The 15,051-nt window shown below is 33.8% G+C and overlaps 1 protein-coding gene, 1 long non-coding RNA gene and 1 pseudogene across 3 annotated transcripts; 2 read left to right on the top strand and 1 right to left on the bottom strand.

Moving 5' to 3' along the window:
• The first annotated feature begins 286 nt into the window (after positions 1-286).
• On the top strand, positions 287-2,686 carry LOC120202916. Of its 2 annotated transcripts, none has more exons than XR_005523769.1 (5): positions 287-557; positions 692-879; positions 1,181-1,261; positions 1,342-1,495; positions 2,350-2,686. It is a non-coding gene; the product is annotated as an uncharacterized LOC120202916 (long non-coding RNA). The 2 variants fall into 2 exon arrangements; XR_005523770.1 differs by having other exon boundaries at positions 651-879.
• Positions 2,687-6,195: 3,509 nt separating this feature from the next.
• Positions 6,196-9,576, top strand: LOC120202911 (annotated as a pseudogene).
• Positions 9,577-13,010: 3,434 nt separating this feature from the next.
• On the bottom strand, positions 13,011-14,819 carry LOC120202912 (tubulin beta-1 chain-like). The gene is made up of 3 exons (XM_039203264.1): positions 14,378-14,819; positions 13,987-14,256; positions 13,011-13,802 (listed from the first exon to the last, which is right to left on the bottom strand). The coding sequence occupies exons 1-3, from the start codon at positions 14,769-14,771 to the stop codon at positions 13,123-13,125; spliced, it is 1,344 nt and encodes a 447-aa protein (XP_039059195.1). The 5' UTR covers positions 14,772-14,819; the 3' UTR covers positions 13,011-13,122.
• Between the last annotated feature and the right edge of the window lie 232 nt (positions 14,820-15,051).

Here is a 15,051-nt window from a genome sequence, read left to right as displayed (position 1 = left end):
GCTTATTAACGAAGGTGAATTCATATCTATCGTACTCATCATAATCTAAACAGGGAAATCAAACGAAATATCGAGTGTCGGAAAGGATCGTTTTAGAGTTTACCCTTTTTAATAAGGGTAAAGTACACAAATGCTCCCTCGACTATAGGATACTACCTTATTAAGTCCATTGATTATTAAAAGTTACAAAATGGTCCCCTAATTATAGGAAGTTACTTTGTTGAATCTTTTGACTATTAAAAGTTACAAAATGGTCACTAGACTATTCATTATGTTTCTCTTAACTTCATTTTCTTATTCAAACCTGCTGCTGCTGATATGGGATTCATCCATCTAAAAATTGCTTTCGTTTTGCCCCTGCAACTATTCAGGTGTGTGGATATTTGCTTGGAAAATCATAATTGAAATGATAGGGGCGAGGCGAGTTGAGAAGATATCAGGGCTGATGGGAAGCAGAGCACCTGTACTATATAGGAAGCCATAGTCCTACAGATAAGCAGAGCATGTCTTCGACTTATCCTTACAGCTCCAATTGCAGTCATCGTCCCACAACTTAGGTCAATTGAAAGTTTTATTTTGTGCATGAACAGAACCTCGATTATTTTATTTTATTTGTTTTGTTGTTTCTTTTGTGGTGTTGTCTATTGTAGCTGCTTATTTTTCATAGTCTACACTATATGCTACACTCCAGGTCTTAAGAAATCTTCCGGCATATGTGAAGATAGTGGAGGTTGGGCCATGGGATGGGTTGCAAAACGAAAAGGAAATCGTACCAATCACCTTAAAGGAATAAAGGTCCAGTTAATTAAAATGCTGGTTGCTTCAGGGTTGAATGTCGTCGAGACCACGAGTTTTGTCTCACCGAAATGGGTTCCACAGGTCAGTGTGCCTTTGTGTAATTCATGCTCGTCGACTTATGTTTGTGCAAGTAATGGTTTGATTTGATTGTAGAGTTGCTTGTATCCTCTTGATTCATGATTCTACAATTTGCTCCTTTTTTCCTTCAATATCTAATGTTAGTAGTCACCTATAGTTCATGTTTTATTAATCATTTGTAAAGTGATGTTTTATTCAATGGACTTTAGGTTTATTGTTATGCTCATCTTTCAAAGGGTTTGTGTGCTGCAAAAAGGAAAAATAAGAAACTGCTATCTTGAGCTAGTTCCTAATTGAATTGCAGCTGGCAGACGCAAAGGATGTAATGGATGCAATCCAGAATATTCAAGGAGCCTGATTTCCAGTGTTAACTCCAAACCATAAAGTAAGCTATCTCTAACGGAGAAAAACATTTCTGTTAAGAAATTGTGCAAATTTGTTGATAACATAAAATGCTTTCTTTAGCTGCTGTTTTGGATGGAGCCAAGGAAGTGGCTGTCTTTGCCTCAGCTTCCGAGTCTTTTTCCAAGTCAAACATAAATTGCAGTATCGAAGATAGTCTTGATCATTCTAGAGATGTTGCTTCTGCTGCCAGAGAGCTCTCACTTCCAGTTCGAGGGTATGTTTTCTGAACAACGAAGGATTGACTAGACTTACTATTCACAATTTTACTTTTGAACTATAATATATTTGGTTTTCATGCTTGAAATGATCTAACAATCCCCTGGATTTTCTAAGCATTATACATATCTTCACTTCATGGTTGAAGAATTTTTTTAACTTAAAAGCTAAAAGATTATGTCAAAAGATCTTTCTTATTGCCCAAAGATAAGTAATAAGGTTCCTAAAAGCATTAAGCAATAGTTGAAAAGGTCCTTGTTATGTTTATGTGTGTGGGGTTACCCCCAATGTAACAGACGTGAGATTTCTTTGATCTCCACTCTAATCTCCCCTCACGTGTTGGGAAAATGGACCTATTATCTTGGACTTGTGGAGAATTAACTCTATGTTGTAGCATTGGTATTGACACGTGTATAGCATCAGAATTTGAACTATTGTCTTCAGTTTTTCTTTTATGTGAGGAAAACTGTTCTTTCCTTTATCTTTCCTGTGGTATTGGCTATTTGATTAGGTTTTTTCCATGTAGCACTGACTTATTGAATATTTTTTAGAAAGGTACTTTTCTGGACTTTTCATTGAATTGAGAACCACTGCTGAACTTGCAGCAATCTGAATGAAAACTTTGTTACCTAAAAAGAAGAAAATGTTAGAATTTGTCTAGTAAACATGGTACATTATTGGGAGAGTAATGTTTGACAAAAATTATTTCACGTGTATGTATATTGTCTGGTTGCATTAATTCCTAGTGATAGTGAATCCGTAGGATGAAAAGGCAATCCTAAATAAGATTTATTTTACTTTTTATTTTATATTTTTATTAATATGACCGCCTTAGCTATCTGATCTTCTCAGGTATATATCATGCGTAGTTGGTTGCCCAGTGGAAGGAATGGTGCCTCCATCGAAAGTAGCTTACGTAGCTAAACGGCTCTTTGGGTTGCTCAGAAATTTTCCTTGGTGATACAATCGGTGTTGGTACACCCGGTAAGTTTTACTGTTACCTTCTGCTAGTCTTTTCTGTTTTTACATACACCATTCATTGATGGAGATTAGTTGAAGGAGACACATATCTAGATAAACATATCCGTTCTAGTCGTGAGACAAATGTGGATGGTAACGTAGACATGTTTTGGTTTCTTTTTTATCGGATGTGACACATAAGATTGCTCTTCTCATTTGGAAAAACATTTTGGAATTCTTCTGTGTCAAATGACTCTTTATCTCGATCTTATCTCATCCTCCCAAAATCCTTTGATCTGATATGGAGGATTCCTATTTTGCTTTGATCAAACAGTGGAAACCATCCTTTATATGCCTATGGTATTCGTTTTGGTCTATGTGCTATTATTTCATAGTTGTCCAATCTTGACTTCTCTTCTCTGTTTCATCTTGTAATACAATCATCAAATTTTTATTTGTTTTCAGTAAGGTCTATGTTGTTAGCTCCCGCTAGTTTTTGCTGGCATGGCACCTAATCCCCGTCAACCCCCTTATTCTTCTTCTCCTCTCACACCTCCGGTCAGCGTTACCTCACACTGCCATCACCATCGTCACCAGTGTCACCTCCTGACCCTTGATTCATACTCATCGTCCACCATTCGTCTCAAATCACGAGAAGACCGTTCGAATACCTATCCCCGATCTCCGTCGTCAATCACCGGTGACAGTCACTGCCAGTAACAATAGGAGCCCATCCCCATTACGACCAAAATCCCGCTAACCTCTCGCCGAGACTCACCTCTGTTCGTGGTGAAGAGGGCCCTGAATCTCATCGAAAAACCCCAACACTCCTTTTCTGTTTTCATTGCTTTTTGGTCAATTGGGTCGTTTGTTCGCCACATCGTCACCACCGTTGGAGTCCTAACACCACTGACCAAAACCTAGTTGGTCGTGCCTCCTCGCTGTCGTCCTTCCTTTGTCTGCCGTTAGTTAAGAATAAGGGGGTTAACGAGGGTAATGTGTCACATCAACAAAAACTAACGGGAGGTAATGACAGGGACCTTACTGAAAAAGAACTAAAAGTTCGATGATTGTATTGTAAGTTTCAAGAGTTAGGTGACCAAAATGCAAGCACTCTAAAAATTTGGGGAATATTAATATACTTTACCCTTAAAAGAATTATTGAATCAAGTGAATTGACTTTTTCATTTATTTTATAAGGTAAAAAAATAATTATAGTTTTTGTAACGAAAGCCCTGATAAATTGAAAGTCAAAAAGACAAAATAATTTTATTTAACTTTAAATACTTCAATTTTCATAACATAAAAGTCTAAAAATTAGATTTTCTTACACAAGTTTTCATCGTTGAATGAAAAGGTCAAAAAGTCAATTATTTTGAAGTTACAAATATAAATACTATGATTATTACTATCAAGGGATAGAAAGTTCGATATTTCTTATAAAATATTTCGAATTTTAAGTTATTTAGGGTAAATACAAGGCAATACATGTTTAAAAATAATTTTCAACCTCTCAACATTAAATTCTCACACCCTTAACATCTATAGTACTCGAATATGGATCCTCAATAAATAACAATAATTCATTTATTACGAAAATCACTGATTCGTTTACTAAATATTAGTTTAAACTCATATTTAAATCGACCCGATTTTATTATATTTCAACTTCAAATGAGAAAGTCAAAAAGCCATTCCCCGGTAAAAAAAGTCAACGTTTCTTTTAATCAGCGCTAGCCGTTAGGTAAAACGGAAAAAAATAAAAAGGAATTGTTGTAAATTGACTGAATTCTAAAATTGCAAGAATGACTGTGCTGTTACCTTATCCGCACGTGCTTTTTTCATCTTATCTACAAATTAGCAAGCGACGCGTAAAACAACCACGTGTCACCTTCGGCCAACAGATTGTTACCAGCTGTCCCGTCACAGCCGTGTGAGGGTTACACATTCTACCGTGAGGGAAAGAAGGAATATGACTACTTGACTTGGGTATTTCCCCAACTACACATGTATAATGGCACCTAACTCGACACGTACCTAACTAACTCATCGCCGAGTCACACAAATCGTTTTTTTCTAGGAAGTTCTGTTATACGGTAAAGGTTAATTAAATGTTACCTAAAATATTAATATTTTTTTAATATTTTAGTAGAAAAATAATATTTTAGATAACGTCTCATATTAATATTTTTAGTAAAAAATAATATTTCTCGATAATATTTTTTTATATTAATATTTTTGATAAAAAAATATTAATATTTTCAATAACGCATTTATTTAATCTTATATTAAATTGTCTTTCATTACATATCCATTTTCTCCCTCTCCAAACCAAAAAAAAAATTTTAACAACCAAAAGTTTCATTTTCCTCTTTAAAGAAAAATAATATCACTTTCCACTATTTAACTTTTTTATTCCTCCTTAATTAACATTATTGTAGTAACATGAAAATTACAGATCCGAAAGTTGTATATAATTGGATAAAGTACACAAATGATACTCTGATTATAGGGTAAAATACATAAATGATATCTGATAACATCCGAATATTTTTAAATAAAAACTTTTAATTATCAAATTTAGTTATTTTTTATACAATTTATTTATTTACTTTTGAAAATTTTATACCCATTTCACAAAAAAATATACCCTTTATCAATATTTTTTTACCCTTTTACTTAATCACACTTTGGCAATAAGCAAAATCTAGATTTTATATTAACTTACCATATTTGCGGAGGTATATATAATATTTTATTATTAATATTGTTATTTAACGGTATACATTAAGGAATATACAAACACCAATTAGGTATTTTTCGCCACGTATACGCGTAATAAATAATGTGGCCAAACAGATAATACCTTTTTTGAAAAATCCTTTTTTTAAAATAAAAATAGTGAATCAAATAATTTACAAACTATAAATATATCAAATATGATATGTACAGCATTTATCCAATTTAAATTAGTATAATATCAAAATTAGTCCTAACATTTATCAAAATAGTTATGTTAGTCCATATTTTTTGAATGTTTTGGACTCTAAGGTTTTATTTTGGGACAAAAAATATATTTTCATAGATTAAAAATATTAGTTAAAAAACTATTAACACTCCGAAATATTGACTTTTTTTATCCTAAAACGAAACATTGGAGGCCAAAATGCTATAGAAAAAAAATAATGATAAAAGTGACTATTTAATCAAATGTTAGAGATTTTTTATCCTAAAATAAAACGTTAGAGTAAAAATACTCCGAAAAAATAATTAGAACCAAAATATCATTTTAATAAACACTGAGGACTTCTTTTTACATTATGTCTTTATAAAACATAAAACTCTAATCCTTTTGGTGCGGTTACGCCTCCTATTGATTGGATGAAAGCTAATTCTCATATAATTTAAGTTTTACTTTTTATATTATGTTTTCATTTATAAATTATATAATTTTAAAATTTTTAATATAATTTCTTAAAAAATAACGTTCCTAACTAAAACTCAGCTTATTACATCATATAATCTTTTATTTGATTTATTTATTATAAATTTACTAAAAAAATCACATATTTGTTATAAAAGACAAAAAAAGAAAGTAAGAGAGAGGAAGTTTATAACAAATGAATTTCTCTATATCTCCTTTCCATGAAGAAACGTATTGTGACCAAAAAAGAACCCCATAACCCAAAAAACAAATAAATAAAATAAAATTTGTGACCTTGAGGGACACGGGTCGGGTATTGGATTGACCCATTCGGGTATATCAACAACATCCAGAGAAGATTTATATAGGAATTTGGTGGTCTGTTGAAAGAAGCTGGCAGCTATTGGTTACAACAGTTGATCGAAAATTTTCCTTTTCCTTCTCCATTAAAGTTCTCATTTTTATTTTTATTTTGCTACATTTTTTTTTCAGTTCTGATTTTCGGGTAAGCTTATGGGGTTTTTAGTTTATTTCATTATTGGGGTTTACATGTGCTTTTTGATTTTCTGTTTGTTTTTTTATTTCGATGTTAGATTTTCTTTTTTGATTCTGGGAAACAATTATCATCCCAAGTGTTAAGTTGTCGTTTGTCTAGTTGCTGACGGATTCTTTTTGGTTTTCTTTTTCCAGGTTTCTTTATAGTTTTAGTTTGATCTTCTCGAGAAAATTGAAGGGATTTTCCGGGAAAGTTGTTTTCTTTTTTGTCTATTACCAGAATCTGCGTAAAACACAAACAACCCAGATTTTGGTCCCATTCCGATCACCCCCTTTCTTCATCGGAATACTTAAAAGATTCGATTTTGAGGGCTTGATTTAGATCCTATATGGAGAATAAATGAATACAATTGGATTCTGGTTCTTTTGATCTGAATTGTATTGACCCCCTTTTTCCTTTTTAATCTTGATTTCGTCAAAAAGAAAAAAAATGGCGATGAAAGGTTGGCCATTAGAGCAATGGAGGGGTTACTTTCGGACAGCAAACTCAGACATATTTGATATAATCGATCATGCTATTGTGGTAGCCGCTTTAGATTGTCCTAAAGAGTTTAGAGTACGTAGAGATCGAATTGCTGAGAAGCTTTTCACTTGCAAATTCACTCGGTGTTCGGGTTGCGATCGGGTCGAGTTAGTTGTACCTGAGTGTGAAGAGGTAGACGATGACGCTCGAGCCGGTGGCTGCCATACGAGCTTCAAAAGTGAAGGTGATGAAGAATTTGAGGCAGGTGGTAGCAAAGAGAGCAAAGCTAACAGTAGCGGAGATGACCCTTTGATTAACCAAATTGCTAGTAATTATAGCTATGGTGAAGCTGAGGCTTTGACCGATGAAATCGAAGAAGAGGCAATGATTGTTGGTGAAGTGTTTAGGATCAAAGAGGTTCTTCACAGTTTTCAGGATGAGGTTTGTGCTTTGGAGGGTTTAAAACATATAGCTTTTATGGAATTTGTGTAAATGATAGTTTTCGATTGATAGTTTCTCGTGTTATTAATGTTTATTGCAGCCGGATTCTGTACTGTTTGAATCCTTGAGGAAGCTTCAATTAATGGCTTTGACAGTGGATATTCTTGAGGTCCTTTGCTTGAAACCTTTTCCCTTGTTTTAAGTAGGTTTTTCCCATTGTAATGCTTGGATAACAAGGTAAATTGTTTCCATTTTCAGGCCACTGGTATTGGAAAGGCCATTAATCGTGTGAGAAAGCATTCATCAAAGCAGATTCGTAATCTTGCTCAAACTCTCATTGGGTATGAGTTTGTTTCCTTTGCTGCAATGAAGTTGAATGCTTGATTATGTTACGTGATGAACATGATATGTAAAACATGTTTTTAATGTGCTCTGCTTCATAATTGACAGATTAGTTGTTATAAGTGTTGACCTGTTAGCTCCGAGTAAATGGCGTATTGACTTTTTCCCATTCCGTCTTTTCCGTTAGAATTAGTTGTTGCGAGGAACTGTTTGATTATGTTGTGTGATAAACATGATATGTAATGCTTGTATTAAATGTGCTCGGCTTCATAATTGACAATCGTAGATTGGGTTTCTAAGTGATAAACTGTTAGCTCGGACTACATGGCATAGCGAATTTTGCTCACTCCGTGTTTTCTGTTAGTATTAATTGTTGTCGCGACCGGTGGCTTTATCTTGACCTAAGTATATTTAAGAGTGTTTTTCTGCGGCAGTACATTCTATTATTTATATTGTCCGGGAATACGTATGAATTTTTCACCCGGTTTTGTTGATTGCAGTGGATGGAAGGAATTGGTGGATGAGTGGGTTAGTGCTACAAAGGAAGTTGCTGGTAAGAAATAGTTTACCGGTATTCAGCCATTCATAGAAACCGGCATTGCTTCGTTTTGGTTTTATATTTATTCTTGAATTTGTGAATGAAGGGGTTACTCCGGAATCTATGAATCCATCTGTTGGTGAAGAGGAAGAAGTACAAGACCATGAAGAAGAAGAAGAAGAGGGGCTTCCATCTCCTCCTTTAGATGTAGGAGCTCTCTTTGCTACTCAACCTACGTCGATGGAGCTCTCACAGGTCTTACTTTTTAAATCTTTACGTATTTTCGTTTTAATATTCATTGTTAAAGAACTTCTTGCCGTTATGTTCGTGGACTGATTGGAATTACTTTTTTCATCTTTGTCGCCGGCGTTGTGTTATCTGAAGTTTTTCGATGGCATGGATGATTATGGAAGTGAGTTGAATTTTCTCTCTTTAATGCTTCTCTTAGATAGCTTTCTAGCCTTTTGGTTCTATATTTGAACTCCTTATTTAGATTTTCGATTATGATCGGGAAATGTTGTTTCAGATCCTGGAAACAGCGGGGAAATCGTCAAGAACCGGAATAAAGGAAGAAAACCATCGGAGGAGAACCGTAATTTTTCGAGACAGAAACCACAGGCATCAGGTGAAGCATATCTGCTCACAAAGGATGACAAGAAGCAACAAATGAAAGAGACAAGAACCCGTTGCAAAGCCTAATAACACGCCATCGAGCACAGATGTTGGGTCCGGGAGACCTCCAAAACATGCTATCGAGCAAAAGGCTAACGACGTGAATTTGGTGCAGAAACCGGGTAGGATGGCTGTTCCCAAGAAGCCCCTCTGTAATCAACAAGATGTAAGCGAACGATCTCTTTGTGATTCGGTCACGGACCTTCATAACTTTTTTCTGATCACCGCTCTTCTTTATTCAGAAAATCAAGGCTTTGGACGAAGAGCAAAAGCTCGAGGCAACAAAAAGGAAGCTACAAGAGCGATATGAACAAGTCGAGAATGGTTCGTCTCTTCCCCTCTAAATTCAATACGAATCCTCCATTATTCGACTCGAAAACCGTTTGAGAACTTAACATTTTGCATGTTTAACAGCCAAGAGGAAGCGGACAATACAAGTGATGGAGTTCCAAGACCTCCCGAAACAAGGTTCTGGTCACAAAAACCCGTACTTGAAACATGGTAACCATAACCGACAATGGACGAACGGAAGGAGATAGTCTCTCCCCCCCGTTGCGAAGAACGGTATAGATAGCCTTCCTAGTTTCTTCCATTGTTGCAAATTGGGTGTAAGAATACCAATAATAACACAAATGGGAACCACAGCACAGCAATCAAATAATGAGAGAATTCTTTTCAGTGATCGATGATCATGTTAACAGAGCAACAAAGAGGTACATTCCGAAGAAACGGAAACAAAAATTCGTTCGATTGATTCTCATCGTAGATTTTGAAACTCTTAGAGGTATTTGCAATTCTTAGATAGGAACTACAGAGAGGATGGGTAAAAATCACATATTTGGAGGCTGCAAGTCATTGAATCTGTGTACAGAGCAAGAACCCTAATTTTTTTTACCCATCTTTGTTTATTGACTTCATCAACACACGTTTTTCCCTCATAACCCTACATAAATTTACATGTACTAAGTGATTTTTCTTGATGAAATGATGATACCAATATGTTCAAAGCTCTAATCCAAATTGGTTACTAGCGTCATAGCAAACGACTCGTGTTCGTGTTTTCGTTGACATTAGATCTTGAGTTTGAATCCGAATAACTCTTTTTTTGTCTAAAATATTTTGTCAGTAGGCTTAGGAATTCATTGAGTTTTAGGGTTTCTCCCCTTCTTTCCCAAAAAGAAAGATTTCACCAATAATGGTGAGGGTAAGGTTTAGAAAATTTAAAAGTTATTTTTTCATGAATTTCTACTCATTTCTTTTGATAATCTTAACTATTCGTTTTTATTTATTCAACGATTATAAAATATTTAGAAATTTTAAAGCTTTTATTCTATCATAAAATTCTATTCCTTTTATTATTTATTTATTATATATTTGTATTATAGAAATCAATTGATTCTTATCTATGAAATATTCCCCAAAAAAAGAATTTTCCTTGTAATAGAATATTCCCCATTGTTGTTTGCAATTTTATTTTCCAATTATTTAATGAAAATTTTAAGTGTGTATATATATATAAACTTAAATTTTAGAATAAACATTGGGTTTTAAGGTTAAATTTGAAATTAAATATTTTTTTTTTTGTTAATTTTTATCAAATTCAATTATTTTTTATTAGAGTTTTTTTTTGTATAAATTTAAAAGTTCATTTGATATTTAAGAGAATTTAGACATAAAAAAGAGTAGAGAAATAACTTGATAGGCGTGTTATGTAAAATTTATTTTATATAATTTATCTATTTTAATTATGAATTTTAAAATTTAAATATATAAATTTTATACCTTAAATTTGAAATCTTGAAACATAATGATCTAAATTCTAAATAGACAATGTATCATTAAAATAGATAGATTTGTATATTATTTCTTTTCAAAAAAATATAAAGAATTAAAATAATAATCCAACCTCAATTTGTTAACTTTAATTATGTCAAAAATAAGAATGAATAAAAAAATTAAATTAATTTAAAATATGAGATGAATTCTCAATATTCAAGGTTTAAATTTGGTTTAATTTAGTCTAATATTATCATATATTATTTCTGTTTTATACATCATATAATTTATGTCACGGAAAAAATTATATATATTATTTTATAATGTAAAAAATTAAATTTATTTATTTATTTTATGTTTAAAAATATTACTAATAAAAAGAATTTTTTGCTACTCAATTTTGGCGGGTGCCAATTTTACCGTTGACTGCGTTTCGAACCGAAGATGACGTAAGATATAACGTCATTGAAATGTACCTGCTCTTGACTATTCTCACTCGCAGTCGTCAAATCGAGATAGTGGTGTGTGGGCCCCACGCATCTGCACACCGTAAAATAATAATAATGGAAGAAGAGGATAACGCATGTCGTGTACACGTGTCTTTCGTTTTTCTTTGCACATTTTCATTCCTTTAATTGTTTTGTTTTCTTATGATGATTTATTTTAGATTTAATGCAAAAATAAATGGGTAAATTATAAGGGTGTTCATGGTTGGTCAAGTATACCGATAAGTTTAAACGGTCGATTAATAATTATAACGGATATTAAATTTTATTAATTATAATCTAATTATTAAGAAATGATAAATCGTTATTAACGGTTCGTTTGTAGGATAACTTATGATTAACCTATTACAATATTTTACAAACATAATACAACTTATAATTTTTAAATTTTATAAAATTTATGACGATATATATATATAATCTTATTTACTTATAAATATATTTTACTTTATAGAAATATATATTATGAGGTATATTCATTTTTTTATAGTTTAAAATCTTATGTGTATATTTATATTTCATAATTTAAAATCAAATATTTCTTCCCTATATGTTTAATTTAATGCGCTCTTATATAAGATAAACATAATAAATAAAAAACAAGAAGAATCATTTTGATTTTATTTATGATTTTATTCTTAAAAAATATAATTAATTAATTATAATTTATTAACGGTTAACTGATGGTTAACAATTTATCAAAATTCGTTTATCATAACGGTAACTGTTAACCGGTATTTTTAACAGTTCGATTAATCGAAAACGTTAAACTTTAACGGTTTGGTTAATTAACCTATAAAATGTAACAATTATATCAGTTAATGGTTACGATTAACTGTAATAAATTAATTTGAACACTCCTGGCAAATTATATCTAAAGTTAACTTTAGGTGACTATATAATTTTTCGTTAAAAATAGGTACCTAATGTTTCCGGCATTACACTTTTAAGTTCTGTCATTAAATTCAACTATTGAGTAAAACGTGTCAAATTTATAAAAATTAAATTTTTTATTTATTTTTTTTTGAAATTTTATATACATGTCACGTGTCACTTAACTATCAAATTTAACGGTAATAATGATCTAAACACTTAAAAGTGTAACGTTAGAAACATTATACACCTATTTTTAATTAAAAATTCTCTAAACACCTAAAGTTAATTTTAGATATAGTTTTGATACTTATTTTCACATTAAACATTTATTTCTCACTACATAAATTATCATTTATGTTTGAATTTATTTTTCTTACTAAAATTTAAAAAGAAACAAATTAATTATTAATGTCATCGATTTATAATAAATAAGTCACTAATAATAATGATTATTAAAAATAACGGAAAATTGATGCTGTATATTAACCAGCTGAATTCGGACGCGAAATCGGCCGTTTGATTCCCCTAGACGGTTCCTTCTTTCTTTCTTTCTGGACCTCTACCTTTGCTTCTGCTTTTCCTTTTTTCTTTTCAAGTCCAACAATAGTTTCTTCTCTCTCTTTTTTTTTCAACTTCGACGATGGTTTTGCTTTCCTTAATTTCTAAAGACTATGAGAAAATAAAACAAATTCAGTTATAGAAGATTATCATAATTTCTGGAAAGCCTAGTTGGTCACCATAGTCGACTAATAGAAGATGCTATAGATGCAAATCATTTTACCATAAAGAAATGACACGTGGAAAGATATGCCATATAGAGGGAAAACAAAACATTATCATCGAGCAGGTTTTTGGATCCAAAGAAAGCTGGTAGAATTAACTGACTTTTTTATGTTAAAACTTTAGTTGATATATATATATATATTTACTCATCCAGTAATCGTACATAACTCAAGCAGAAACAAAGGCAGAAAGACTTGATCATTACTCATTACATGCAATACCAAACACAAGCTCGAAAATCATATACCGTATGCTACATTAGCAACAGCTTCGTTCAGCATTCGCCTCTTCACATCTGCTCTTCATCCTCCTCTTCCTCGTCCTCGTAGTCACCTTCCTCATCGGCGGTGGCATCCTGGTATTGCTGATACTCGGACACGAGGTCGTTCATGTTGCTCTCGGCCTCGGTGAACTCCATCTCGTCCATGCCTTCACCGGTGTACCAATGCAAGAAAGCCTTCCTCCTGAACATAGCCGTGAATTGTTCGCTGACTCTCCTGAACATTTCCTGGATAGAGGTCGAGTTTCCTACAAAGGTGGATGCCATCGACAGCCCTCTAGGCGGAATGTCACAGACGCTGGATTTCACGTTGTTCGGAATCCACTCCACGAAGTAGGATGAGTTCTTGTTTTGGACGTTGATCATTTGCTCGTCAACTTCCTTAGTGCTCATCTTGCCTCTGAACATGGCGGATGCAGTGAGGTAGCGACCGTGCCTTGGGTCAGCAGCACACATCATATTCTTTGCGTCCCACATTTGTTGAGTCAATTCGGGGACAGTCAGAGCACGGTATTGCTGGGAACCACGGGAGGTCAGAGGAGCGAACCCGACCATGAAAAAGTGAAGACGAGGGAAGGGAATCAGGTTCACGGCAAGCTTTCGGAGGTCAGAGTTGAGTTGACCGGGAAAACTGAGACAGCAAGTAACTCCACTCATGGTAGCAGAGATCAAGTGGTTCAAGTCACCAACTGCAACGCATATAGATACATATAAGCAGATGAAGAGAGCACTGGCTAACAGCAAAAGTGTCAAAAACATCAAGTGGAAATCACATTATGGTTTAGCCACCACTATCCACAACTGAAAAGCAGTAAAGAGCATCAAACCAAAACGGAGATTTAGAACAACTTTGGCGACCTCGAAGTTACTTACAGCTAGGAGTAGTCAGTTTGAGAGTCCTGAAGCAGATATCGTATAAAGCCTCATTATCAAGAACCATGCACTCATCGGCATTCTCTACAAGCTGATGAACAGAGAGAGTAGCATTGTATGGCTCCACAACTGTATCCGAAACCTTTGGTGAGGGGAACACAGAGAATGTAAGCATCATCCTATCGGGGTACTCCTCTCGAATCTTTGAGATTAGCAAGGTACCCATTCCAGAACCAGTTCCTCCACCCAAGGAGTGGCATACCTGGAAACCTGCAATTGCATTTGCATATCAGATCCGCAACTGTCACTGAAGATAGAAAATATGTTCAGGAAACTTTAAAGGAATTATCAATTTATACCAGTCCAGAGCCTAAAGAAACAAACTCTTTACCTTGCAGACAGTCACAATTCTCAGCCTCTTTCCTCACAACATCAAGAACAGAATCAATAAGCTCAGCTCCCTCAGTGTAATGGCCCTTTGCCCAGTTGTTTCCAGCACCAGATTGTCCGAAAACAAAGTTATCTGGCCTGAAAATCTGACCGTAAGGACCAGTACGGACACTGTCCATTGTTCCAGGCTCCAAGTCCATGAGCAGAGCACGAGGAACAAATCGGCCACATGAAGCCTCATTATAGTAAACATTTACACGCTCCAACTGCAGATCCGTGGTACCAATGTACTTTCCAGTTGGATCTATGCCATGCTCGTCACAAACAACCTCCCAAAACTTGGAACCAATCTGGTTGCCACATTGTCCACCTTGAACATGAAGGATCTCCCTCATTTTTCCCTAACTGATAACAACTGAGCTCAAATTAAGTCCCAAATAATTTACCTACGACAACAAGAATGCATCTTTTAAGAAAAAAAAGTACAGTAAAAATATGGTGATTCGTAGAATCAGATCTAAATACTAAACATGTTCAAGAGATTTGAGATCAAATATCCAAGGAATTCAAATATTGAAAGAAAGGCAATGCCAGATTTCAACCTTGAACATGAAGGATCTCTCTCATTTTTCCATAATTGAGTACAACTGAGCTAAAATTAATTCTAAATTCTTT

This window comes from Hibiscus syriacus, unplaced genomic scaffold, assembly GCF_006381635.1.
Source record: "Hibiscus syriacus cultivar Baekdansim isolate YM2019G1 unplaced genomic scaffold, ASM638163v2 tig00009009_pilon, whole genome shotgun sequence".
Classification (NCBI taxonomy): Eukaryota; Viridiplantae; Streptophyta; class Magnoliopsida; order Malvales; family Malvaceae; genus Hibiscus; species Hibiscus syriacus.
The sequence above is the reverse complement of the archived record's forward strand: the minus strand, read 5'-3'. Positions and strand labels throughout refer to the sequence as shown.

Coding starts and splice junctions, on each gene's coding strand:
- LOC120202912 (XM_039203264.1), bottom strand. CDS start 14,771: ATGAGGGAGATCCTTCATGTTCAAGGTGGACAATGTGGCAACCAGATT. Junction 14,257..14,377: donor GAATTGTGACTGTCTGCAAG/GTAAAGAGTTTG, acceptor ATGCAATTGCAG/GTTTCCAGGTATGCCACTCC. Junction 13,803..13,986: donor CAAACTGACTACTCCTAGCT/GTAAGTAACTTC, acceptor TATGCGTTGCAG/TTGGTGACTTGAACCACTTG.